Consider the following 26945-nt stretch of genomic DNA (forward strand, 5'->3'; position numbering starts at 1 on the left):
CTCCTGCAGTGTGCCTGCTAACATTGGACAGTCAGCTGGGGCGTTAACTTCCTGTTATTTATAACCTCTGAAGGCAGAAGAAAAAAATCAGCCTGCTTACTCAGAGGAGCAACAAGCAATGGATCCCAAAGGCCAGAAAGTGAAGCTTAATGATGGCCACTTCATTCCTGTCCTGGGATTTGGAACGTTTGCACCTCCAGAGGTAACATTAGTGGCTGTGGGTTGAGATATAAATAGTAAGTGAATGTAACATGAGAGGAAGGCACTTGGGTTGTCAAGCACTGAGCTCCTGTGTGACTCTGGGAGGATCATGAGGTTCCACTAACCAGGCTAGAACCATGTCCTGTGAAATGGGAGAGAGCATCCAGTCTTCACTCTGCATCAGGATCTGAGGGTGTGCTCATCTGCAGATTACTCTGGGTTCCCCTCCAGTTTCTGCCTCTTTCCCAGCTTGGCAGAAGAGATGAGGATTGGCTGTCAAGAACACTGTCAACTGCTTTGCTTTGAGGGGGATTGCAATGATGGGGTTTCTCTGTGTATTTAATTAGATCAAAAATTCTTTGCTCTTTCTGAAAAGACATGACCCAGAGAAATATTTAAGGTAAAAGTTCTCAAAAATGAGGTGACTGAAAACTAATGGGAGACAATTTCTTTTCTACTGTGGGGTGCCTGCTTGGTGCTAGGCAAGACACTCCAGCTGTATTTTGCTTGTACTTCTGTTTCTGTTTGGAAACTTCTTCTAATGGAAAATGCAGGGTCATTTGAGGGCATAAGCTACAGTCTTACAGGCAAGGTTTTGCAATGTTTCCTTGGGTGTTGTAATGTGTTTTTATTAAAGTATAATTTTCAGTGCTTGGTCATAAGAGGAGTGTTGGTGATCATCAACAATGGATCTTTTATGAGAACATAGCTTTGTACACCTTGAATAGATACAGTTTTTGTTGTTTCAGAGTGGTTTCTCAGTTTATTTCACCTCTCTCTTTTTTTTTTTTTCATTTATTTTTAGTAGTTGGAGGCTAATTACTTTACAATATTGTAGTGGTTTTTGTCATACATTGACATGAATCAGCCATGGATTTACATGTATTCCCCATCCCGATCCCCCTCCCACTTCCCTCTCTACCCGATCCCTCTGGGTCTTCCCAGTGCACCAGGTCCGAGCACTTGTCTCATGCATCCAACCTGGGCTGGTGATCTGTTTCACTATGGATAATATACATGTTTTGATGCTGTTCTCTGGAAACATCCCACTCTCGCCTTCTCCCACGGAGTCCAAAATTCTGTTCTGTACATCTGTGTGTCTTTTTCTGTTTTGCATATAGGGTTATCATTACCATCTTTTTAAATTCCATATATATGTGTTAGTATACTTTAATGGTCTTTATCTTTCTGGTTTACTTCATTCTGTATAATGGGCTCCAGTTTCATCCATCTAATTAGAACTGATTCAAATGAATTCTTTTTAATGGCTGAATAATATTTCATGGTGTATATGTACCACAGCTTCCTTATCCATTCATCTGCTGATGGGCATCTAGGTTGCTTCCATGCATGACTACAACCTTATACTGAGTCTTATGATTTCTTCCAACAAATCTCTGAAACTTGAAGTGGCCTTGGGGTCATCTGATGCCAGCAATCAACCACTGATTGCCTGGTATTAAATGTTTCTGCGTGTCTGTTTAGTTACTTACTAGGAATGAAGCAGACAACAGACGATGAGATGGTTGGATGACATCACTGACCCAATGGACATGAGTTTGAGCAAACTCCAGAAGATAGTGAAAGACAGGGAAGTCTGACATGCTGTAGTCTCTGAGGTCTCAAAGAGTTGGCCACGACTTTGTGACTAAGCAACAACAATGTTCAGGAAACCATCATGGGTACATCACCACACATACAGAACTAACCAAAGGCACACAAAAAAGTGGGTTCTTGGGAAGGTCAACCTGGGCCTTAGCAATCTCTTAATCATGTGGACATTTAACTTGTACTTTTTTTGCTTATGTAGGTTCCTAAGAGTGAAGCTCTGGAGGTCACCAAATTTGCTATAGAGGCTGGGTTCCGCCATATTGACAGTGCTCATTTGTACCAAAATGAAGAGCAGGTTGGCCAGGCCATTCGAAGCAAGATTGCCAATGGAACTGTGAAGAGAGAAGACATATTCTACACTTCAAAGGTGCTGTGTGTTTTGTGTGTGCACATGTGTGTAAGTGATTGTGTGCAGGGGACAATTAGGTAATAGGATCAGTAGTTGTTTGGTCAATGGTGCTTATTGCTACAACTTTTTTCACACATATTTATATATTAAATCTAATATCCTTCTCCACCAAACCATACTCCCCCACCAAAGGAAGAGTGTGATTATATCCTTCTCATCATTGGTGTGTTCAAATTTTAATTTTAAATTAGCCACTTGCTTCTCTGAGCGTATACTAGAGCATTGTGATTTAGTATGGGTGAACGAATCAGACAGAACAGTTATCAGATTATAGCTTTCCTTATCACCTGGTAGACTTTCTAGAATTTCTTCTCATTCTGAATCAGTTCTTAGATCTGTCAGTATGGGAGCATTAGGACAGGCACTTTATGTATCACACAAGATCTAGCCAATGTGTCTTGACTTATCTTCTGTCCATGTTAATATGTTCAAGGTCTTTTCCCTACAGTTATGCAAACAGAAAGATATTAATTAATTCTGAGAGATATGATTATTTGATCCAGTTAGAGCAAGTTTATGAGCAGGTTTCATGTTTTATCAAACCTAATTCAGATTATGAACATGGTAATTTTTCAATAATTCTTTTTATCTCTTCCTTCATTTCACTCCATTGTGACTGATGTAAGAACCTGTCTGATTCAACTGATGATAATTTAAGCAAATAATAAAGCTTACATGGGTAAGTTAGATCAAAAAGGACCTCAAAAGGAAAATGAGCATCTTCCTTGAGGTCATTTGTTTTAATCAGTAAAAATGTTTGAAGTGTTAGGCATAGCCCATCAGTTGTGTCCATCTCTTTGTGACCCCATGGACATAGCCTGCTAGGTTCCTCTATCCATGGAATTCTCCAGGCAAGAATACTGGAGTGGGTCTCCTTCTCCAGGGGACCTTCTCCAGGTAAGAATACTGGAGTGGGTTGCCATTCCCTTCTCCAGGGGATCTTCCCAACCCAGGGATCAAGCCTGGGTCTCCTGCATTGCAGGCAGATTCTTTACTGTCTCAGCCACCAGGGAAGCCCCCAATTGTCTAAATATTAGATGAAAGAAGAAAAAAGATTACCTGAAGTATTGGAATTCCCTGAGGGTCCAATGGTTAGGACTCAGTGTATTATTGCCATGAGCCTGGGTTCCATCCCTAATTAGGGAACTAAGATCTCTTCAGCCTCACATTTAGGGCCCCTCATGCCCCCCACAAAATTACCTAAAGAATTAATTTAACACAGTTTCTATTGTTTAACCTCTGCAGCTCTGGTCCACTTCCCTTCGTCCAGAGTTGGTCCGACCAGCCTTGGAAAAGTCACTGAATAATCTTCAACTGGACTATGTCGATCTCTATATTATTCATTTTCCAGTGGCTCTGAAGGTTGGCAATCTATTTTTAAAATCAATCACATATATATTTTTTCTTGCCTCAGAATGCTTATAAACTTGCATGAATGGTTGACAAGATTTTTTAGTAGGTTGTAGGGAAGCCCTCACTACAGCAGAATCCTCCCAAATAATCATTTGTGATCATCTTTTTACTGAGTTTCTTTGAATATGTTACCTGCCTCCCAGAGAAAGGAGTTAAATAATCTGACTCAAAAACTTGTGAAAATAAAAGTAGGCAAGTTCAACACACAGTCAAGATTATGATGCTTGAGTCTCTGCGGATTTCATGAATCCAGAGTTCGGTGCAGTCATGGTGAGCTTGACAGTGCCTTACATTGAACATGATGAGTTTATCTGCTCTTTCAAGTTGAGCAGATTTGGTAGTGCTCTTTCTGGGTAGGTCTAAACCTCCCACCCTATATAGGGACTTGGGAAGCCTTGCCTACACTGATGTCTGTTTTCACAACGTTTGTAGACTACACTCAACCACTAAGAGCTGTATCATGTAGAACTCTTGATTTTAAGTTATAGAAATCTATTCAAGCCATCTGATGCAAAATAGCTTGGAAAACTATGTAGATGGCAGGTCCCAACCATGGAGATCTAAGGATTTGCAGTACTCTTCAGAAATGTCTTTTTAAAACAACAACAATAACAACAACAACAAAAACCTTTATCAAGGCAATCCTCTAGGTTTGCTTTACTTTTACTGAACATTTTCCTTTGGTGGCAAATATGGCTTTGGGACAGCTGAAAGCTCATGGTCATGAACATTTGAAAGCATGTCTGGATCACCCACATTCCATATCAACTTAAGGGGAGCCTTGCTAGTTCACATGCCTGCCCTAGGGAATCAGATGCTCAGAGGGAAAAGGAAGTCTGATTATCTAGCCCAGGTCAAGGTTGCAATTTTTATTCTGGAAATAAGGCCATGTAGCTTACTGCCACTCCCAGCTCAAAAGAGGCATTTCAAAAGAGGCAAGTACAGGAAACAAACAAAATTCACATAAGATATTATGAATCTTATTAAGATATAGAAAAATTATATTTATTACAACAGATAGTATGTATAAGAGATTAGAATAAGCCTCCCTCTAAAGACATTGCTTACAACTCCATATGCAATCACTGCAAATATTAGTATCTAGAAACTTGTAAACCTACCTCATGAAGATTTAATCCCTGGTGCCTGGCAGGCTGGCTAAATGTGGAGAAATTACTTTGTGACATCCCTAAAATGACTGCTTCCATTCCAGCCAGGGGAAGCACTTTTTCCAACAGATGAAAATGGAAAACCAATATTTGACTCAGTGGATCTCTGTCACACGTGGGAGGTAAGTCTGGGGAGGAGAGAACCAGGGGAGGAACCAGGAGAGGGGGCAGCTCCTTTCTTTCTTCCACCTGTGAGAATGGGCTGTGGACCATCAGACTCAGCAGTTCATGAATCTAAGGCTTGTGATGCTAGGGTTGTGGGGGAGGAAACCATTGCTGAAATGTTCACAGAGAGGAATAGAGCAGGAGAATTTTGGCCAGTAAGACAAATATCTATTTCCTTCCATGTAATATGTCTTCTCTGAGGTTTTTCTTAAGAAGAGATGGTAATTCTTCTTGTGTCATTACCTTCTTCCCCCTTTTCCTTCCTTATAATCAATGCTAATTCTTGACAGAAGACATTTTTTACAGATTGTTTTTCAGCCTTTATTCTTGTTCTATTGTCCATTCCAAGTGACTGTTCATGACTGTTCACTACCCCTCCCTCCCAGGCCCTGGAGAAGTGTAAGGACGCAGGGTTGACCAAGTCCATTGGGGTGTCCAACTTCAACCACAAGCAGCTGGAGAAGATTCTGAACAAGCCGGGGCTCAAGTACAAGCCCGTCTGCAACCAGGTGAGCAGCTTGGCTCCTCTCCCTCCTGCTCTTCAGAACCTCCTTCTTGCCCTGGAGCCTGATGTCTGTCTGTCCTCCCCTCCTTTGTGGGCAGAAGATTTTAGAGACTATGACCCACAATGGTTATCTGTGTCTGATAATGTCCGGGTAGAAAATGTGGCAGACCTTCCTGTTAAATTGTGGTGGGGACTGAGGGAAGGTAATGGAGGGGAAGGGGGTTAGACTAGACCTGCAGAACTAAAGGAAGGAGATGTTTTCCTGAGCTGAAAGCATGACCAGAAATTGATGTGAAAGTGCTCAGAGGGAACTGTGTACAGGAAGAAAGACAATGAATATATGAGTTTCCCAAGTGGAGCATCAATAAAGACTCTGTCTGCACTGAAGGAGAAGCAGTCTCCATCCCTGGGTCAGGAAGATCCCCTGGATGAGGAAAAGGCAACTCACTTCAGTATTCTTGCCTGGGAAATCCCATGGACAGAGGAGCCTGGCGGGCTACAGTTCATGGGGGTTGCAAGAGTTGGACAGGACCTCACAACTAAACCACCACCACCAAAGAAAAATCATATAAGATGGGTTTCGGAGTTTGTATGGGGTTTGAATGACTGAATCCTTAGTCTTGGTGTCTTGGCATTTATGAGTATAGTACAGAAACAGGCAGCACAGTACAGAAAAATGTGCTGGAGATGATGAAAATCATCCAGGTTTGAGGGTGAAGGTAAAGGATCATGGTGATGTTAACACTAGATGAAATATTTACTCTGAAACATTTACTCAAATGTAGAGCCCACCTTGTGATTTTCTCCATCTTGGATTGGTTCTCCCACCCGTGTCTATCATAAAATTAAGTATATCAACACAATTTTCTCTATTTTTCTCTTGATGTTGATATTGCCAGTTTACATTTAAGTTGTAGTTTTTCCCCTAGCATCTTTTAAACTTTTGATCTTCCTCTGTCCTGTTAATATTACCTTTTCATATAATCTGACACTCTTCTTTGTTGGCATTCTGCAGGTGGAATGTCACCCTTATCTCAACCAGAGCAAACTGTTGGATTTCTGCAAGTCACATGATATTGTTCTTGTTGCCTATGGTGCTCTGGGATCCCAACGAATAAAAGAATGGTATTGAATCCTATTGAAGACAAGTAGGAGTTTCCCTAAAATTCAGTTTTTTATGAAATAGTTTAAATCGTACAGTACTCAGGTAACTCTCATAGGCAGAGGGGAGAAAGGGTAAGGAGGGAAAGAATTCTTCTCGTCTATTTTTCCCAGCTCCCAGACAATTTTTCTACATTGTATTAGTCTTGTAGGTTCATTAGGAACAAGTGTCCATATTAAAATCTCTATATAATCCCTCCTTGAGACCAAAGACACAAGTGTATGTCATGATTTACTTATCTATTAACTAATGAACTATTAACTAATGAACATTTCTAAAAATATGCATTTCTAGCCTCACTTGCCTTTTGTTTAAAATTGGGATAGTAATATGCAACTCCCAAATCTATCATGATAGAAAAAATTCCAATGTGAAGCATTTTTTTTTAAACATCCATAGAAGACTAATGGTGAAATGAATTGCTCTCATTTTGAGACTATTCAATTTTGATCAATACCCTAGAAAAGTGAAAAGCAAAAAAAAAAAAAAAAAAAAAAAACCTAGTCTTTTCCTTCTCTTTTTCTATTCATGGTGGTTAAAGAGGAAAAAAAGTAAAAAAGAAATAAAATCCACCTGTTTTGGCACCACTGGCCTTAACTCAAAAATGCATCCAAATCACCTGCACAGCTCTGTAAACACAGAATGGGAGGTGACACAGTTGCGGTTCTGATGCAGTTGGTCTTCAGCTCAGCCATGGAATTTGTATTTCTAACAAGATCCCAAGCGATGCTGATGATGTTGGTCCATGGACCACACTTTGAGAAGCACTGTCTAGAGTGGACCTACTTGGTCTGTTTGGGAAGTCGCCTCACAAATAAGTCTCAGCTCCTCAGCATTTCTGAATTTCCTTCCAGGGTGAACCCAAACCTCCCCTATCTCTTGGAGGACCCGGTTCTCTCTGCCATTGCCAAAAAACACAACCAAACCCCAGCTCTGGTTGCCCTTCGCTACCAGATACAACGTGGGGTTGTGGTTCTGGCCAAGAGTTACAACAAGAAGCGGATCAAAGAGAACATACAGGTGATGAGTGGGGCTGTGGGCAGAGAGCTCCTAAGGAATATCTTTCACAAGGGTCATTCTTTGTCCAACTGAGGACAGATATATGGCTTCCCTGTCCCCTTTTCTTGTCCCCATCCAGTTGGAAAGTCCTCCAGCCCCTAGGGGAAGACTGGCTCCTTGCGGGGAGAGGTTAATGTGATTCTTCCTTCCTTCCAGGTGTTTGATTTTGAACTGACTCCAGAGGACATGAAAGCAATCGATGGCCTCAACAGCAATTTAAGATATAATGAGATACAACTGTAAGTGATTTGCAGATGTTTCACACAGTTTTCTGTAGCAGGCAGTCCAACAGGGAACTAAGTTTTTTCAAAATTTAGTTTCAGGGAGACAGTCCTAATTTCCAGCATAGGAGTAAACCAGGGGCTTCCTGCAGACCTCAGACCAGAGGTTTCCTGCGAGGCTCCATCTCTGGCCAACAGAAATGTGATTGGGGCCCAGGCCAGCCCCGAGATGACATGGTGGTGAATTCACTACTTTGTGCCGCTCATCCCTGTGTCTGGTGTACCTCCTCTCATGGCCCAGGCCCCTGTGGACACAGACAGCACAGTGCTTTCAGCTCACTATTCTTTTAAAGACTTATGAAAATATTTCATCTTCAATTCTTTTTTACATCAGGGGGAAATGATTATATTAATGATTGCCATGTAATAAAGAATCCATCCTTTAGCATGTTCATGTTTATCCTAATACAATTGTAAAATGCCATGCTTACGTTCTTATGAAGGAGGGGCCCACAAAGGCCAGTGTGCATGGGTACTGAGAGGTCACAGTGGGCCTGCTTCAATACCCTTCTCCACCAAGAGTCTAGTCACTTTTCTCACTAATGGGCATCTCTTTACCAAGCCATCATTCATTTCTTTCAAATTTATATCTTCATTGGCCTTTTCCCCCTGTTCCAATTTCCATTTCTTCATCATTATAATGTCATCAAATGAATTACAAGTAAATCATGAGCTTAACTGACCCTCCAGTGAGTGATGGCCATGTCCTTGGCAGGTCACACTCAGATAACATCGTCTGGTCTCCGGTTTTTTGAGTCTAGATTCACCCCAGTGTAGCCTTTGTCCAGCAGGGCTCCATCCCATGGGGAGCCCCTACCTCCTTGACTTTGACTTAGTACCATGGAATTTCAACTGCCTAATTACTACAGGTGGTTGTCAGGACTGAAGAGACAGAAGGCTAATCAAACACAAGGAAGTTGAAAGGGAGTTTAAAGAGAAGGAAATACGATTCAGTGATAAAACAAGCATTTAGTTTTGAATGAAAGATCTCAAAACTCTCTCTTGTTTGTAAAGCTGTATCTTGATAAATGAAAAAAATTGATCCTTTTCTGTTCTCAGCCTTTGAAGTATATTTCTTTGTGCTCCTTCATTAAGCTGTGAATGCCTAGACTTACTCGTATTTGTGGGTTTAGGTCAACAGCACAGTTCTTTTGACATGTAATTGCTTAGAATACACTCTTAAATAAATTGAATTGAAAAGGACAAATTTAGAAAGAAAAATGAGAACATAAGAAGCAGAAGACAATGGTAATGCTAATTATGAACAATAAACATTCTCATAAATTATACAATGATTTAGTATATAGTTATGATCACTCAGATGAATGTGGCATCTCTTCATTATATTAGAAGTTTCTCACTGGGGGCACCCTGTGTCCTGACTTCAGTAGTTATTTTCTGAATGTTGTGTGAAAAACATCAACTAATTCCTTAAGAGCTTTCCTTTTCATCATCTAGGGTCCTAAGTTCTACCTGTGGCTGAAATGACCTCCACATTTTACCTTCGTTCATTTTTAAAAAGCTTCCCTTACTGTTAAATTTTTTTTCATTATTTTTATTAGTTGGAGGCTAATTACTTTACAATATTGTAGTGGTATTTGTAATACATTGACATGAATCAGCCATGGATTTACATGTATTCCCCACCCCGATCCCCCCTCCCACCTCCCTCTCTACCCGATCCCTCTGGGTCTTCCCAGTGCACCAGGCCCGAGCATTTGTCTCATGCCTCCAACCTGGGCAGGTGATCTGTTTCACCCTAGATATATACATGTTTCGATGCTGTTCTCTGGAAACATCCCACCCTCGCCTTCTCCCACAGAGTCCAAAAGTCTGTTCTATACATCTCTGTCTCTTTTTCTGTTTTGCATATAGGGTTATCATTACCATCTTTTAAAATTCCATATATATGTGTTAGTATACTGTAATGGTCTTTATCTTTCTGGTTTACTTCATTCTGTATAATGGGCTCCAGTTTCATCCATCTAATTAGAACTGATTCAAATGAATTATTTTTAATGGCTGAGTAATATTCCATGGTGTATATGTACCACAGCTTCCTTATCCATTCATCTGCTGATGGGCATCTAGGTTGCTTCCACGTCCTGGCTATTATAAACAGTGCTGTGATGAACATTGGGGTGCACGTGTCTCTTTCAGATCTGGTTTCCTCGGTGTGTATGCCCAGAAGTGGGATTGCTGGGTCATATGGCAGTTCTATTTCCAGTTTTTAAAGAAATCTCCACACTGTTCTCCATAGCGGCTGTACTAGCTTGCATTCCCACCAACAGTGTAAGAGGGTTCCCTTTTCTCCACACCCTCTCCAGCATTTATTGCTTGTAGACTTTTGGATAGCAGCCTTCCTGACTGGTGTGTAATGGTACCTCATTGTGGTTGATTTGCATTTCTCTGATAATGAGTGATGTTGAGCATCTTTTCATGTGTTTGTTAGCCATCTGTATGTCTTCTTTGGAGAAATGTCTGTTTAGTTCTTTGGCCTATTTTTTGATTGGGTCATTTATTTTTCTGGAATTGAGCTGCAGGAGTTGCTTGCATATTTTTGAGATTAATCCTTTGTCTGTTGCTTCGTTCGCTATTATTTTCTCCCAATCTGAGGGCTGTGTTTTCACCTTGCTTATAGTTTCCTTTGTTGTGCAAAAGCTTTTAAGTTTCATTAGGTCCCATTTGTTTAGTTTTGCTTTTATTTCCAATATTCTAGGAGGTGGGTCATAGAGGATCCTGCTGTGATTTATGTCGGAGAGTGTTTTGCCTATGTTCTCCTCTAGGAGTTTTATAGTTTCTGGTCTTACATTTAGATCTTTAATCCATTTTGAGTTTATCTTTGTGTATGGTGTTAGAAAGTGTTCTAGTTTCATTCTTTTACAAGTGGTTGACCAGTTTTCCCAGCACCACTTGTTAAAGAGGTTGTCTTTTTTCCATTGTATATCCTTGCCTCCTTTGTCAAAGATAAGGTGTCCATAGGTTCGTGGATTTATCTCTGGGCTTTCTATTCTGTTCCATTGATCTGTATTTCTGTCTTTGTGCCAGTACCATACTGTCTTGATGACTGTGGCTTTGTAGTAGAGTCTGAAGTCAGGCAGGTTGATTCCTCCAGTTCCATTCTTCTTTCTCAAGATTACTTTGGCTATTCGAGGTTTTTTGCATTTCCATACAAATTGTGAAATTATTTGTTCTAGTTCTGTGAAAAATACCGTTGGTAACTTGATAGGGATTACATTGAATCTATAGATTGCTTTGGGTAGTATAGCCATTTTGACAATATTGATTCTTCCAATCCATGAACACGGTATGTTTCTCCATCTGTTTGTGTCCTCTTTGATTTCTTTCATCAGTGTTTTACAGTTTTCTATGTATAGGTCTTTTGTTTCTTTAGGTAGATATACTCCTAAGTATTTTATTCTTTTTGTTGCAATGGTGAATGGTATTGTTTCCTTAATTTCTCTTTCTGTTTTCTCATTGTTAGTGTATAGGAATGCAAGGGACTTCTCTGAGTTAATTTTATATCCTGCAACTTTACTATATTCAATGATTAGCTCTAGTAATTTTCTGGTAGAGTCTTTAGGGTTTTCTATGTAGAGGATCATGTCATCTGCAAACATCGAGAGTTTCACTTCTTCTTTTCCTATCTGGATTCCTTTTACTTCTTTTTCTGCCCTGATTGCTGTGGCCAACACTTCCAAAACTATGTTGAATAGTAGTGGTGAGAGTGGGTACCCTTGTCTTGTTCCTGATTTTAGGGGAAATGCTTTCAATTTTTCACCTTTGAGGGTAATGCTTGCTGTGGGTTTGTCATATATAGCTTTTATTATGTTGAGGTATGTTCCTTCTATTCCTGCTTTCTGGAGAGTTTTAATCATAAGTGGATGTTGAATTTTGTCAGAGGTCTTCTCTGCATCTATTGAGATAATCATATGTTTTTTATCTTTCAATTTGTTAATGCGGTGTATTACATTGATTGATTTGCGGATATTAAAGAATCCTTGCATTCCTGGGATAAAGCCCACTTGGTCATGGTGTATGATTTTTTTTAATGTGTTATTGGATTCTGTTTGCTAGAATTTTGTTAAGGATTTTTGCATCTATGTTCATTAGTGATATTGGCCTGTAGTTTTCTTTTTTTGTGGCATCTTCATCTGGTTTTGGAATTAGGGTGATGGTGGCCTCATAGAATGAGTTTGGAAGTTTACCTTCTGCAATTTTCTGGAAGAGTTTGCATAAGATAGGTGTTAAATTTTTTTTAAAAATATTTATTTTTGGCTGTGCTGGATCTTTGTTGCTGCATGGGCTTTTTTCTTTAGCTGTGGCGAGTAGAGGCTACTCTGTAGTTGCGCACAGTGGGCTTCTCATTGCAGTGGCTTCTCTTGTTGTGGAGCACAAGCTCTAGGATGCACGGGCTTCAGGAATTGTGGTCCCTGGGCTCTAGAACACAGGCTCAGTAGTTTTGATGCATGGGCTAAGTTGTTGCATGGCATATGGGATCTTCCTAGACCAGGGATCGAACCCGTGTCTCCTGGATTGGCAGGCAGATTCTTATCCATTGAGCCACCAGGGAAGTCCCTAGCCATAGTTCTTGGGCCCTTTTATAAATTGTAACCTGGGTCAAATTACCTGTCACTGTGGAGTGAATGTTACACGTGGATGTTGGGACTCGACGTGCAGGGGCAGTGTGCACATGAAGGCGACACCTGCATGTGTGCTTATTGGGGGTGAAGGAGGGACTTGTTTGTAGATTCAGAGTGTTAGCCCATCCTGACTGCAACACAGAGTCAAGCTCTCTATGACAACATGACAGATCTAATAAATAACACTCCTCTTTCTCTTTCAGGTGTGTTGGTCACCCTGAGTATCCATTTTTTGAAGAATATTGACTGTGAGCTGTACACCGTGCATTCTACCAGAATGTCTTGCCTCTAGGGCTGTGAAGAGGATTTCTGTACGTGGTAGAGGTGCTTAAAAGAAGTGTCTTTCATTTCAAAAACTTGCCTTTCTTTTATTAAAAAACATTTTATGAAATAGTGAAAGCTTGAAAGTATTGATTCTTGTCTTTCCCAATAATTAAAGTAATACATGTAAGCTACAGAAAATTTAGAAAATAAAAGGGAAAGTTTAGAAAATGAAGCTAACCTGTGATTAATCCATTTAGTAATACTTAACTTTGGTGCATTTTCCTTTGTCAGTGAAATATTAGTCAGTTGACCTAAGAAAGAAATGGAAAATTTTATTTGGTTTATATATGAGGATTAATAGCTTCAAGGAAGAGCATCTCAGAAAGTTTTGAGAACTGTTCTGTCCATTAGAGGTCTAGGTACAGTGGAAGTTTTTAGAAAGAAGGCTGTACATCAAATGACATATTACTGACAGTGTACATAATCCAGATCTAAGCATCATCGTGCTTCGGGTCCTGTAACCCCTAATAAAGTCAAGATAGAATGCTCTCTTTTAAGGAACTGTGTTACTGATGCTGGGAGAATGTTGCTTTTCATGGTTGAGCAGGTCTTCCCTCTGATGGGGGAGGTCTGATCCACGGGTCATGCAGACACACAACTCACAGTGAGGAGAGAGAAGTTCGAAGGGCAGAGAAGAATTTTTTGTTGCTGAAGTTTATCTTGTCTTTTCACAAAATATGTAATTTATTTCACACCTTTGTAATTTTCCTTTCCAAATGTGTGTGCGTTCGTGCTAAGTCACTTCAGTCGTGTCTGGCTCTTGGCGACCCTATGCACTGTAGCCTGTGAGGCTCTTCTGTCCATGGCATTGTCCAGGCAAGAATACTGCAGTGGGTCCGGATCAAGAGATTGAATCTGCGTCTCTTGCGTCTCCTGCATTGGCAGGCAGGTTCTTTACCACTGGCGCCACCTTGTGTATTTATTTATAAATTGAAATAATCTTCAACACACAGGTTGCATACTTATTTTTTACTTAGCTTAAGTATCTTGGTAAGCTATGACATAGTATTTTAAAATTCTAGTATTATATTTTGCCTATTGTAAAGCAGTGAATCATACCAAATTATCCAATTTTAAGTCATCTGCCCATGCTCAGCGTTTTTTTAATTAATTAATTTTTTATTGAAGGATAATTGCTTTACAGAATTTTGCAGTTTTCTGTCAAACCTTAACATGAATCAGCCATAGGTATACATATATCCCCTCCCTTTTTGAAACTACCTCCCATCTTCTTTCCCATCCCACCCCTCTAGGTTGATGCAGAGCCCCTGTTTGAGTTTTCTGAGCCATACAGCAAATTCTCATTAGCTATCTATTTTACATACGGTAATGTAAGTTTCCATGTTACTCTTTCTATACATCTCACCCTCTCCTCCCCTCTCTCCGTGTCCATAAGTCTATTCTCTATGTCTATTTCTCCATTATTGCCCTGTAAATAACTTCTTCAGTACCATTTTTTGAGATTTTGTATATACATGTTAGATTATGGTATTTATCTTTCTTTTTATGACTCACTTCACTCCGTATAATAGGTTCTAGGTTCATCCACCTCATTAGAACTGACTCAAACATGTTCCTTTTTTATGGCTGAGTAATATTCCATTGTGTGTATATACCACAACTTCCTTATCCATTCATCTGTTGATGGACAGCTAGATTGCTTCCATGTTCTGGCTATTGTAAATAGTGCTGCAGGGAACAATGGGATACATATGTCTCTTTCAATTTTGGTTTCCTCAGGGTATATTCCTAGGAGTGGGATTGCTGGGTCATATGGTGCTTTTCTTCCTAGTTTTTTAAGGAATCTCCACACCATCTTCCAAAGTGGCTGTATCAATTTACATTCCCACCAACAGTGCAAAAGTGTTCCCTTTTCTCCACACCCTTTCCAGCATTTATTGTTTGTAGACTTTTTGAGAGGGCCATTCTGACTGGTGTGAGGTAATATCTCATTGTAATTTTGATTTGCATTTCTCTAATAATGAGCTATGTTAAGCATCTTTTCATATGTTTGTTAGCCATCTATATGTCTTGGAGAAATGAATGTTTAGGTCTTTTTCCCACTTTTTCATTGGGTTGTTTGTGTTTCTGGTATTGACTTGTATGAGCTACTTGTATATTTTGGAAATTAATCCTTTATCAATTGTTTCATTTGTTATTTTCTCCCATTCTGAAGGTTGTGTTTTCACCTTGCTTATAGTTTCCTTTGCTGTGCAAAAGCTTTTAAGTTTAATCAGGTCCCACTTGTTTACTTTTTTTTTTTTTTAATTCCCATTACTCTAGGAGGTGGGTCATAGAGGATCTTGCTTTGATTTATGTCATCGAGTATTCTGCCTATGTTTTCCTCTAAGAGTTTTATAGTTTCTGGCCTTAATTTAGGTCTTTAATCCATTTTGAGTTTATCTTTGTGTATGGTGTTAGGAAGTGTTCTAATTTCATTCTTTTACATGTAGCTATACAGTTTTCCCAGCAACATTTATTGAGGAGGCTGTCTTTGCCCCATTGTATATTCTTGCCTCCTTTGTCAAAAATAAGTTACCCACAGGTGCATGGGTTTACTTCTGGACTTTCTATCTTGTTTCATTGGTCTATATTTCTGTTTTTGTGCCAGTACCATACTGTCTTAATGACTGTAGCTTTTTAGTATAAGCTGAAGTCAGGAAGCTTGATTCCTCCAGCTCCATTCTTCTTTCTCACTGCTTTGGCTTTTCGGGGTCTTTTGTGTTTCCATACGAATTGTGAAATTTTTTGTCCTAGTTCTATGAAAAATACCATTAGTAATTTGATAAGGATTGCACTAAATCTGTAGATTGCATTTGGCAGTATAATCATTTTCACAATATTAATTCTTCCTACTCAGGAACATGGAATATCTCTCCATCTGTTTATGTCATCTTGGATTTCTTTCATTAGTGTCTTATAATTTTCTTTGTACAGTTCTTTCATCTCCTTAGGTAAGTTTATTCCTAGATATTTAATTCTTTTTGTTGCAATGGTGAATAGGATTGATTCCTTAATTGCTCATTCAGAGTTTTCATTGTTAGTATGTAGAAATGCAAGGGATTTCTGTGTATTGATTTTGTATCCTGCAACCTTGCTAAATTCACTGATTCAGTTCAGTTCAGTCAGTCACTCAGTCGTGTCCAACTCTTTGCAACCTCATGAACCGCAGCATGTCAGGCCTCCCTGTCCATCACCAACTCCCAGAGTTTACCCAAACTCATATCCATTGAGCTAGTGATGCCATCCAACCATCTCATCCTCTGTCGCTCCCTTCTCCTCCTGCCCTCAATCTTTCCCAGCATCAGAGTCTTTTCAAATGCGTCGGCTCTTCGCATCAGGTGGCCAAAGTATTGGAGTTTCAGCTTCAGCATCAGTCCTTCCAATGAACACCCAGGACTGATCTCCTTTAGAATGGACTGGTTGGATCTCCTTGCAGTCCAAGGGACCCACAAGAGTCTTCTCCAACACCACAGTTCAAAAGCATCAATTCTTCTGCTCTCAGCTTTCTTTATAGTCCAACTCTCACATCCATACATGACTGCTGGAAAACCCATAGCATTAGCTCTAGTAATTTTCTGATACTATCTTTAGGGTTTTCTATGTACAGTATCATGTCATCTGCAAACAGTGAGTGCTGTACTTCTTTTCTGATCTGGATTCCTTTTATTTCTTTCTGTTCTCTGATTGCTGTAGATAGGACTTCCAGAACTATGTTGAATAATAGTAGAGGAAGTGGACACCCTTGTCTTGGGGATCTAGGATCAGGGGATCTTAGGGGGAATGCTTTCAGTTTTTCACCACTGAGAATAATGTTTGCTGTAGGCTTATCATGTATGGCCTTTACTATGTTAAGGTAGGTTCCTTCTGTGCCCATTTTTTGAAGGGTTTTAATCATAAATAGGTGCTGAATTTTGTCAAAGGTTTTCTCTGCATCTATTGAGATTATCATATTGTTTTTATCTTTCAATTTGTTAATATGGTGTATCACATTGATTGATTTCCATATATTGAAGAATCCTTCCATCCCTGGAATAAACCCAACTTGATCATGGTGTATGAGCTGTTTGATGTGCTGCTGAATTCTGTTTGCAAAATTTTGTTGAGGGTTTTTGCATTTATGTTCATCAGTGATATTGACTTATAGTTTTCTTTTTTTGTGTTGTCTTTGTCTGGTTTTGGTATCAGGGTGATGGTGGCCTTGTAGAATGAGTTTGGAAGTGTTCTTTCCTCTGCAATTTTTTTGAAAGAGTTTTAGAAGGACAGGCGTTAGCTCTTCTCTAAATGTTTGACAGAATTCTCCTGTGAAGCCATCAGGTCCTGGGCTTTTGTTTTTTGGGAGATTTTTGATCACAGCTTCAATTTCAGTGCTTGTAATTGGGTTGTTTATAATTTCTATTTCCTTCTGATTCAGTCTTGGAAGATTGAATTTTTCTAAGAATCTGTCCATTTCTTCCAGGTTATATATTTTATTGCCATATAGTTGTTCATAATAGTCTCTTATAATCCTTTGTATTTTTGCATTGTCTGTTCTAACCTCTCCTTCTAATTTTGTTGATTTGGGTCTTCTCTCTTTTGCCCTTGATGAGTCTGGCTAAGGGTTTGTCAATTTTTTTTTTTTTTTTATCTTCTCAAAGAACCAGCTTTTAGTTTTATTAATCTTTACTATTGTTTCTTTCATTTCTTTTTCATTTATTTCTGATCGGATCTTTATGATTTCTTTCCTTCTACTAATTTTGGGCTTTTTTCTTCTTTTTCCAATTGCTTTAGGTGTAAAGTTAAGTTTGTCTATTCGATGTTTTTCTTGTTTCTTGAGGTAGGATTGTATTGCTATAAACTTCCCTCTTAGAACTGCTTTTGTTGCATCCCATAGGTTTTGAGTTGTCATGTTTTCATTGTCATTTGTTTCTAGAAATCTTTTGATTTCTTCAGTAACCTGTTGGTTATTTAGAGACGTGTTGTTTAATCTCCATGTGTTTGTGTTTCTTGCAGCTTTTTTTTTTTTTTGTAATTGATATCTAGTCTCATAGCATTGTGGTTGGAAGAGATGCTTGATACAATTTCAATTTTTTAAAATTTACTGAGGCATGATTTGTGACCCAAGATGTGGTCTATCCTGGAGAATGTTCCATGTGCACTTGAGAAGAAGGTGTATTCTTCTGCATTTGGATGGAATGTCCTGAAGGTAACAATGAGATCCATCTCATCTAATCATTTAAGACTTGTGTTTCCTTATTAATTTTCTGTATTGATGATCTGTCCATTGGTGTGGGTGGGGTGTTAAAGTCTCCTACTATTATTGTGTTACTGTCAATTTCTCCTTTTATGTCTGTTAGTGTTTGTCTTATGTACTGAAGTGCTCCATTTGGGTGCATATATATTTACAATTGTTATGTCTTCCTCTTGGATTGATCCCTTGATCATTATGTAGAGTCCTTCCTTATCTCTTGTAATCTTCTTTATTTTAAGATCTATTTTGTCTGATATGAGGATTGCTATTCCAGCTTTCTTTTGCTTCCCATTTGCATGGAATATATATTTCCAATCCTCTCACTTTCAGTCTATATGTGTCTTGAGGTCTGAAATGGGTTTCTTGTAGACAGCATATATATGGGTCTTATTTTTGTATCCCTTCAGCCAAGCTGTATCTTTTGGTTGGAGCATTTAATCCATTTACATTTAAAGTAATTATTGATATATATGTTCCTGTGGCGAAGAAGGCAATGGCACCCCACTCCAGTACTCTTGCCTGGAGATGGAGTACTTTTGCGCATGGATGGAGGAGCCTGGTGGGCTGCAGTCCATGGGGTCGCTAAGAGTTGGACATGACTGAGTGACTTCACTTTCACTTTTCACTTTCACACATTGGAGAAGGAAATGGCAATCCACTTTAGTGTTCTTGCCTGGAGAATCCCAGGAACGGGGGAGCCTGGTGGGCTGCCGTCTATGGGGTCGCACAGAGTCGGACACGACTGAAGCGATGCAGCAGCAGCAGCAGCAGCAGCAGCAGCAGCATGTTCCTATTGGCATTTTCTAATTGTTTGAGGTTGATTTTGTAGATCTTTTTTCTTCTATTATATTCCTTAGTTCTTCTAGGTCTTTGTTAATTGATTCTTGCATTTTCTCCATTTTGTTTTCAAGATTTCTGATCATCTTTACTATCATTATTCTGAATTCTTTTTCAGGTAATTTTCCTATTTCCTCTTGATTTTTTTGGACTTCTGTGTTTCTAGTTTGTTCCCTCATTTGTGCAGCAGTTCTCTGCCTTTTCTTTCCTTTCTTTCTTTCTTTTTTTTTTAAGGTGTTGTGTTTGAGGTATCCTTTTCCCAGGCTTCAAGGAAAGTTGAATTCTTTCCTTGAAGAAGGTTGAATTTTTGTTTCCTTTTGGTTTCTGCCCTCCTAAGGTTGGTCCAGTGGTTTTTGTGAGCTTCTTATAGGGTGAGATTTGTGCTGAATTCTTGTTTGTTTGTTTGGTTTTCCTCTGATGGGCAAGGCTGAGCGAAGTGGTACTCCTGTCTACTGATGACTGTGTTTGTTTTTGCTTTGTTTGTTGCTTAGATGAGTCGTCCTGCCCAGGGTGCTACTGGTGGTTGGGTGATGCTGGGTCTTGTATTCAAGTGGTTTCCTTTTGTGAGTTCTCACTATTTGATACTCCCTAGGGTTAGTTTTCTGGTAGTCTAGGGTCTTGGAGTCAGCGCTCCCACTCTAAAGGCTCAGGGTTTGATCTCTGGTCAGGAACGAAGATTCCACAAGTGGTTTGTTATGGCATCAAGGGATAGTAAAACAAATATCCAAAAACAAGAAACCAAAGATGAACTCCAGACAAATGGCAGTTACAAAAGCAGGCAAATAATAATTAAAATAATGGAATATATACATATACACCCATGAGCAAAGTGAAAACAGTCAAGCAAAATTAAAGTACAGTACATTGATTTGGCAAGCAAAGGAAATAAAAAATTGTATTTACCCATTAAGAAGAACAAAGCTAACTTAAGCACAAACTGGAAAACAAAACTAAAGCAAGGTGCCAAGTGGAGAATAAAGCAATGAAAACAAAACTATCAAATATGTTGAGAAGAAAAGAAAGAAAGAAAAGAAAGGATATACAAAGTTAAATAGATATAGATGAAGAAGATTTATATACATTAAAGATTAACTGTAAGGGGAAAAGAACAATAGGAAAGGCAAATGAAGGAATAAATGTAGAAAAATATAATAGGTTTAAAATATTAAAAATTAAAATTATAAAAATGAGAAAAGAGAAAAAAATGGAAGAAGAAAGAAAAAAGGCGGGAAAAAGGAAAATGCCACAGAACTGCAAAATCCTAATGTAGAGGCAGAGGTTTATAACAACAATAGAAGAGGTGATTGAATATACACATATACAGATGCACTCATAAGCAAAATCAAAACAGTCCAACAAAAATTAAGTACAATAGATTGACCGGTGAACAAAGGAAACCAAAAATTATATCTACCAGAACAAAACTAATTCAAGCACAAACTGTAAAACAAAACTAAGCAAGGTGTCAATTGGGGAATAAAGCAATGAAAATAAAACTAACAAATATGTTGAGAGGAAAGGAGAGAAAGAAAAGGAAGAAAGACTAGATATGCAAAGTTAAACAGAGGTAGATAAAGAAGATTTTTATACATTAAAGATTAACTGAAAGGGGAGAAGAACAGTAGGAAAAGGAAACAAAGGAATAAATGTAGAAAAAATAATAATAGGTTTAAAAAACTAAACATTAAAATTTTAAAAAGAGAAAAGAAAATAAAAGAGGAATGCTCCACAGAACTGCAAAAGCCCAACATAGAGGTAAAGGTTTATGACAACAATAAAAAAATGTGACTGAGGAAAAAGGGGAAAAAAAAGCCCAAAAGTTTAATTAAATTTCTTAGTGACAATAAAATTGACAACTACAACACAGGGGGCAAAAAAGGAAAACAAAGAAAATCCAAAAGAATCTACAGAACAAGTTAAATAAATAAGAATAATAAATGCTTTTCTTGAGTCACTGCTGTCAGAATCCTTCCCCTTGCTGGAAATCACAGTCCACCTCACCTCCCTAGGATGCTCTCCATCACTGTACTGATCTCTGGACCTGCTGTGGTGGCTGCTCAGATTCTAATCTGGTCCTACTCCTGTGTGTTCTTGCCTCCAATGTCCACAGCTATCAGAGCTAGTGCGTTTTCTTTTGTGGGATCTCTCAGTGGCCTTTTATGTATTCCACAGACACAGAGTCTGCTTAGTTGATCATGTGGACTTAATCTGCAGCTTGTACAGCTAGTGGGAAGGTTCTGAGTCTTCTTCCTTAGCCACACTGTCCCTGGGTTTCAATTGTGGTTTTATTTCCACCTCTACATGTGGGCCGCCCACTGGGGTTTAGCTCCTGAGGCTGCCCTGGAAGGCTTGGGTTTGCCCCTGTGAAGGCCAGGTGTGGTTGTGGTGCAGCTGCATGGGTCGCAGGGGTTCTGGCAGCACCAGGTACTCAGGGGAGTTGGTGTCTAGGGTAGTAGAAAATAAAGTGCTCTAGAAGGGTATGGCAACCAGTACTGGCTAACACGCTCCAGTATTCTTGCCCGGAGAACCCCCTGTCTGACAGAGAAGCCTAGCAGGCCAAGTCCACAGGGTCGCAAAGAGTCAGACAGGACTGAAGCGAGCCTGTGTGCATAAACACAAGAATTTTTTTTTTTTTTTTTTTTGCCTGGGGCAGCTCTACCACAGTGAGGGTTGAGTGTGAAGGTGGTGCAACTGCTTGACTTGCGGGGACCCCAGTGGCGCCAAGTGTGCAGGGACATGGATTGCCTCTGTGGCAGGAGTTATGGCCCTATCAGGGTCTTTTATCAAGCCTCTTGTAGCTGGCGATCAGAAGACCTCTTTGGCTAGTCTTTGTCCATAGCTCTGACCGTTCAGGCACATAGAGGGCTCCCTTGCCTGGGGTCCTTCTTTGTTGTTGGACACATCAGGCACTTAAAGGGGCATCATGGGTCCTACTCTGTAGTTCAGTGTTCCAGGGGTTTGAAGGGCCAGCCTCTCTGCTGTTCATCTGCCGATGCTGGTGTGTGGGGAGAGAGAGAGGCTATGGTGGTGGCTCCACCCCTTATGCGTGCCTCAGCAGTATTGCCTTGCTTCCATGGCTGCCAGGTTTTCCTCCACAGACATTTCCCAAGACAATCTCCTCCCTCACATACGCTCAATCTGTCTGTCTCTCGACAGTCAACAGCAGCTCTCTCACTGAGATTGCTCCACAATCACTAAACTCCTGCTCCCAGCCACTGTCCCTTCCAGGAGACCAGCATTCCTGCCCAGCGTATATATGGCTGTGGCAAGGACTGTCTGATTCTCATTCCATTTAGGCTGTCACAGATCAGCTGTTTCACTCTCAGACTTAAATGTTTCTCCTCTGACTCAGATAATTGCCCTGCTGGGGGGATCAGACACCTGCTTCAGTTCCCCCACCCACCAAGTGCAGGTCCAGTCCTACTAATACTCCTGTTTTCCCCCCTAGTTCCTATGTCTTACTGACTTTTGTGTGGTTCTATATATTCTTTTCCACTGGTCAGGTCCTCCTGTCCACTCTCAGCTGTTGTTCTGCATGCACTTCTGTGTCTGAAGGTGTATCCCTGATGTATCCATGGAGAGAGATGTACTCCATGTCAACCTACTCCTCTGCCATCTTGTTCTCCCATGGTCAGCATTTGATGAGTTCTTCATTCATTCATTGATTTACTCAACAGAACTTTATCAAACACTTTTAATAAGAGAGTGTCTTGTCAATACATAAAGCAGACAAGAATGAAATGAAAGTAAGAAGTGTCTTGAGGTGACAGTCTAGTGGAAGGTGTGGATGACGAATGAAATCACAAGTCTTTAGCTGTTACAAATGGATCAATGCCCTTTGGGAGATGACTGTCCACAGAATCTTGCATTTCTGACACCTGACTGCAGAGGCACTGACTATCCTTCTTGCCATACTAATTCTTATTTGTACAAAGAACAGCCTTGCAACATACACAGTGGCACCCTCCAGAGAAATGGAGGGTGTGTTTACTGTCCAGTATTATGAAGAAAACATCTCCATCCAGAGAAAGGGCAGGCATGCTGAGTGCTTAGTGCAGTTTGTCCGGGGCCCCTAGACTTAAACTTTTCCTCCTATAGTCCAATCCATGGCCTGCTTAGGTGTCACCTGGTCCCACCACTTCAACTTTTAGAAATAAGGAGTCAAGGATGAACCTTGCTGTGGTGAACATATTCACAATATATATGTACATCAGATTAAATGGTAACCTTTAAGACTACACACTGAGACATGTCAACTATGTCTCAGCAAAGCTGAAGAATGATATTCTTACATTGGCTATGGCATATATTGTGGGTGATAAACATTCTGTCTTTTGCCAGCATTCGTGAAGCCGGGGCAAGGTGAATTGAAGGCCTGAAAGTCAGGTTAAAATCTTATATTCGTCATGAATTCTAACAGTGATATGGAGAGAAAGAAAGCAGGGAGGGGAATGGGTCATGCTTGGAGATGGGAGGGTTGGGTGCTCTTACAAGATAGTTAGAAGAGATGTCACTGAGATGGATGCACTTGAGCAAAAGTGAAGGCAAACAATGGACACGTGGGGCACAGAACAGAAAACCTAAGTCCAGGAAGAGGGCTTCCGTCTCATTTAACGGCCAGCAAGTTGGTTGATGTGGGTGGAGTTTAGTGAGGGAGGGAGACAGGAGCTGAAGATGAGGTCAGAAAGCCAGTGGGGCTAGGGGGTCTGTGTCCTGTAGGCTTTTGAATGGACTTCAGGCTTAGAGAAACAGACAACAATATTTCAGGTTTCGAGGAGGGTAGTTACATGAGCAGAAGTTAAAAAAAAAAAAAAAAATCACTCCAGCTATTACGGTGCTGCATGCTGCAGTCCATGGGGTTGCAAAGAGTTGGACATGACTAAGCCACTGAACTGAACTGATTGGGCTTCCAAAAATCTGTTTTTTTTTTTTTTTTTTCCCATCATAATACAAGGCCTCCCAGATGATCAGAGTAAGTTCTATAGCAATGAAAGAGAGTATCTCATTAGCTCTGTCATGCAAATATTTGATAACCCTTGGTGGAACTATTATATATGAGATTGATAACTAAGATAGCCGAATCATGTCTTCCAGTTCTTATGTTCAATGATTTCCTGATTCTATGATAAGCTAGGAAACCTAAGTGGAAGGTCAGTGTGTGTGTGTGTATTTTTTCTTTTCCTTTTTTGTAGATCTAAGGCATATCCACTCTATCTGGACCTTGCTCAGGGTATCTCAACTGGTCTTTTTAAGAAAAAAGAGGTTCTGCTTTTTTTCCAAACAGCTATAAAATTTGCCTCCAAGTCACGATAACCTGACTATTGGCTTTTAATCTTAATGACTTCCCTGAGGGAATAAAAGCATTTGCATTTCAGTCCCTACTATTCTGGCACATAATGCATTCTTGCATGCATTTATAATTCTTCCATGCACCTTCACATAGGTTCTCCAAGGTTAGTGCTTTCCAAAATATCATTTCTACGTTTTATGTCATATGGGGGATATGGAATAAGTTCTGGTGGGCCTCCCAGGTGACACAGTAGTAAAGAATCTGCCTGCCAATGCAGGACACACAGGAGATGGAGTTCAATGCCTGGGTCAGGAAAAATTCCTGGAGGAGGAAATGGCAACCCATTCTAGTATTCTTGCCTGGAATATCCATGGACAGAAGATCCTGGCAGGCTACAGCCCATAGGGTGGAAAAGGGTCAGATGCAACTGAGTGACTAAGCACAGGTGTTACATTGTGGGGTACAAAAGGAGGAAAAAGAATCCTCTTTTAGGGCTCTACAAAACTTCAGGTGAGAGATAATATTGACCTGGACCATGGAATGAGCGATCAGTAAACGTGGTCAGAAGTTATTAGAATAAGGATATATTTTAAGAGCAGAGTCAACTAGAGTGTATTTATGGACATAAATGAAAGGAAAAGGGAATCAATTCCTTGCTGGAGGGGTCCTTGGTGGTGCGGAACATGGTTCCCTCCCATTTCTGTCTTCTTCAGTTCAAGTCCACCCTGCAGCCAAATCCACAAACTGGACTTTTACTGACAGGGAGCTAGACCAACTTCCTCTTTGTTTTCTCCTGTATTCCTGGGTGGGCCCAGGAATTTGCATTTTTATAAAACTTTCAGAAGTAAGTTGAATGCAGCTATTCTGTAGACATATATTTGGGAGGATCCTTTTATTGATTTATTTTATTTTTTAACTTTTTATTTTATATTAGAGTATAGCCAATTGACAATGTTGTGATGATTTCAAGCAGATAGCAAAGGGACTCAGCCATATATATTCTTGTATCCATTTCCCCCCAAAACTTCTCTTATGCAGGCTGCCACATAATATAAAGCAGAGTTCCCTGTGCTATACCGTAGCTCCTTGTCAGTTATTCCTTTTAAGCATTGCAGTGTATGTGTCCATACCAAACCCCTAAATATCCCTTTCTCCCATTGGGAAGACCTTTTAGAGTTTGAGTCATTTATGGTTTTTTCTTTGGCGACATCTAATAACACCTAACAGGTGTAGTTTATGAGTCATTACCTGCTTCTTTCTTCATAAAGAATCTAACATCCCCAAGGCAATGCACTATTGTCTAACCATTCTTGTGTTCTAACCTTTGCTCCAGTCATACTGCATTCTGACTCTTCTAATTGCTAAGTAAACATAGAAATCAAGCAGGGGTTGATATAAGTTCAAATCTTATCAATTAAGAAAATATGATTGTTACTGAATCGCTTTGTTGTATAGCAGAAACATAAACAACGTTGTAAAGCAATTTTCCTCCAACTTAAAAAAATTAATGCATAAGAAAAGAAAATGTTGCATAGTTCTTGGCTATAGGGAATGGATGAGTGAGCTTTACTTAATAGGGGCAGGCTTTGTGTCTTTGACCCTGGAACTGAACAAGAATTGCAAGAGCAGTTTTGCATCAGTTTGCCAAAGCCATGTCTGTGTACATGTGACAGTGAATCTAGTGTTACCTGGATGGTGAGTAAAGAGGTGTCCCCCTTGGATCCACTAGATGTGTTGTGTACCTTAAATGTGTTGTGTATCCATCAGGTCAGGGTTCATCTCCAAAAGGGAAACTAAAGATGCTTTAGAGATGATGAACACAGACTTGACTGAAAGCAACTTAAAAAGTTTGTGACCAAATAATAAGATGAATGACCCTGAATTTCTGTATATTTGAGCAGTATTCCTTGGTATGTTTCTACTGTGAGTGCCAAAATTCACACATGAAAGCTTCCAGATACTGTTTGAGAGAGACTTTCTGTGACCTGATATGGGATCTTTTCTCCCAGCACGGTCCGAAGTTGTCTTCTAGCCACACATTGTTAGGCGATTGTATTAAGACTTTTTTCTTGTTTCTGTTTTGTATCAATAATTAGACATTGAGACCTCGAAGCAGTAATCCTCTCTTTTCCCTCTGTAGCTGGGCTGACCACCATGCAGGCAGCTGGACCTGAGGACTTGGGACAATGGGTGTCTCTGTGAAGCTAGTCCCTGAAGATGGGGGTACTCCCAAGTCTTTGCTCTGTATCTAAACCAGAGTATGTTCTTCAGCTACAATTTTCCAAGAAAGATCAAGATCTTCCAAGAAGAAGGAATAACTGTATTTTCTTCTTATTCATCTGAATTTGTGGGTGGAAATCACGAACACTGTATTGAGCAGAATTTTCTAGTTATCAGACCAAGAACAATAGTTGTGCTTGCTCCAGGACATGAAGAAATTGTTCTCATTGAAGACGGAGTAAATGAACACCCAGCAGATGTTGAAATGCACATCACCTAAGAAGAGATCTTTGAATGTTTGCTTGCGAATCTGAGCATTTCTTATACACTATTATCAACCCCTTCTATAATAAAGATGTTTATGGATGTAACACTTTATTCCTGTTGTGATCTGATCACATTTATTCTGTGAAGGCAGGAGGAGAA

The 26945-nt window shown here is 39.8% G+C and overlaps 1 protein-coding gene across 4 annotated transcripts; it reads left to right on the forward strand.

Moving 5' to 3' along the window:
• Positions 1-26897, forward strand: LOC122681806 (dihydrodiol dehydrogenase 3). Of its 4 annotated transcripts, none has more exons than XR_006337112.1 (10): positions 2-202; positions 2012-2179; positions 3467-3583; positions 4848-4925; positions 5355-5477; positions 6489-6598; positions 7490-7655; positions 7851-7933; positions 12822-12942; positions 26440-26897. XR_006337112.1 is itself a non-coding variant. In XM_043884261.1 (9 exons), exons 1-9 carry the CDS (start codon positions 119-121, stop codon positions 12862-12864), a joined length of 972 nt encoding a protein of 323 aa, XP_043740196.1. In that variant the 5' UTR covers positions 2-118; the 3' UTR covers positions 12865-13017. The 4 variants fall into 4 exon arrangements, 2 of the variants coding, with proteins under 2 accessions (XP_043740197.1, XP_043740196.1); XR_006337113.1 differs by having other exon boundaries at positions 12822-12929; XM_043884261.1 differs by lacking the exon at positions 26440-26897 and having other exon boundaries at positions 12822-13017.
• Positions 26898-26945: the final 48 nt, after the last annotated feature.

Source organism: Cervus elaphus, chromosome 23 (assembly GCF_910594005.1).
Source record: "Cervus elaphus chromosome 23, mCerEla1.1, whole genome shotgun sequence".
Lineage (NCBI taxonomy): Eukaryota > Metazoa > Chordata > Mammalia > Artiodactyla > Cervidae > Cervus > Cervus elaphus.

What these genes read in the sequence shown, in the direction of transcription:
- LOC122681806 (XM_043884261.1), top strand. Translation starts at nt 119, where the DNA reads ATGGATCCCAAAGGCCAGAAAGTGAAGCTTAATGATGGCCACTTCATT. An exon ending in ATCTCTGTCACACGTGGGAG is followed by an intron (nt 4,926 to 5,354) that starts GTAAGTCTGGGG and finishes CCTCCCTCCCAG; the next exon opens with GCCCTGGAGAAGTGTAAGGA. An exon ending in AGATATAATGAGATACAACT is followed by an intron (nt 7,934 to 12,821) that starts GTAAGTGATTTG and finishes TTTCTCTTTCAG; the next exon opens with GTGTGTTGGTCACCCTGAGT.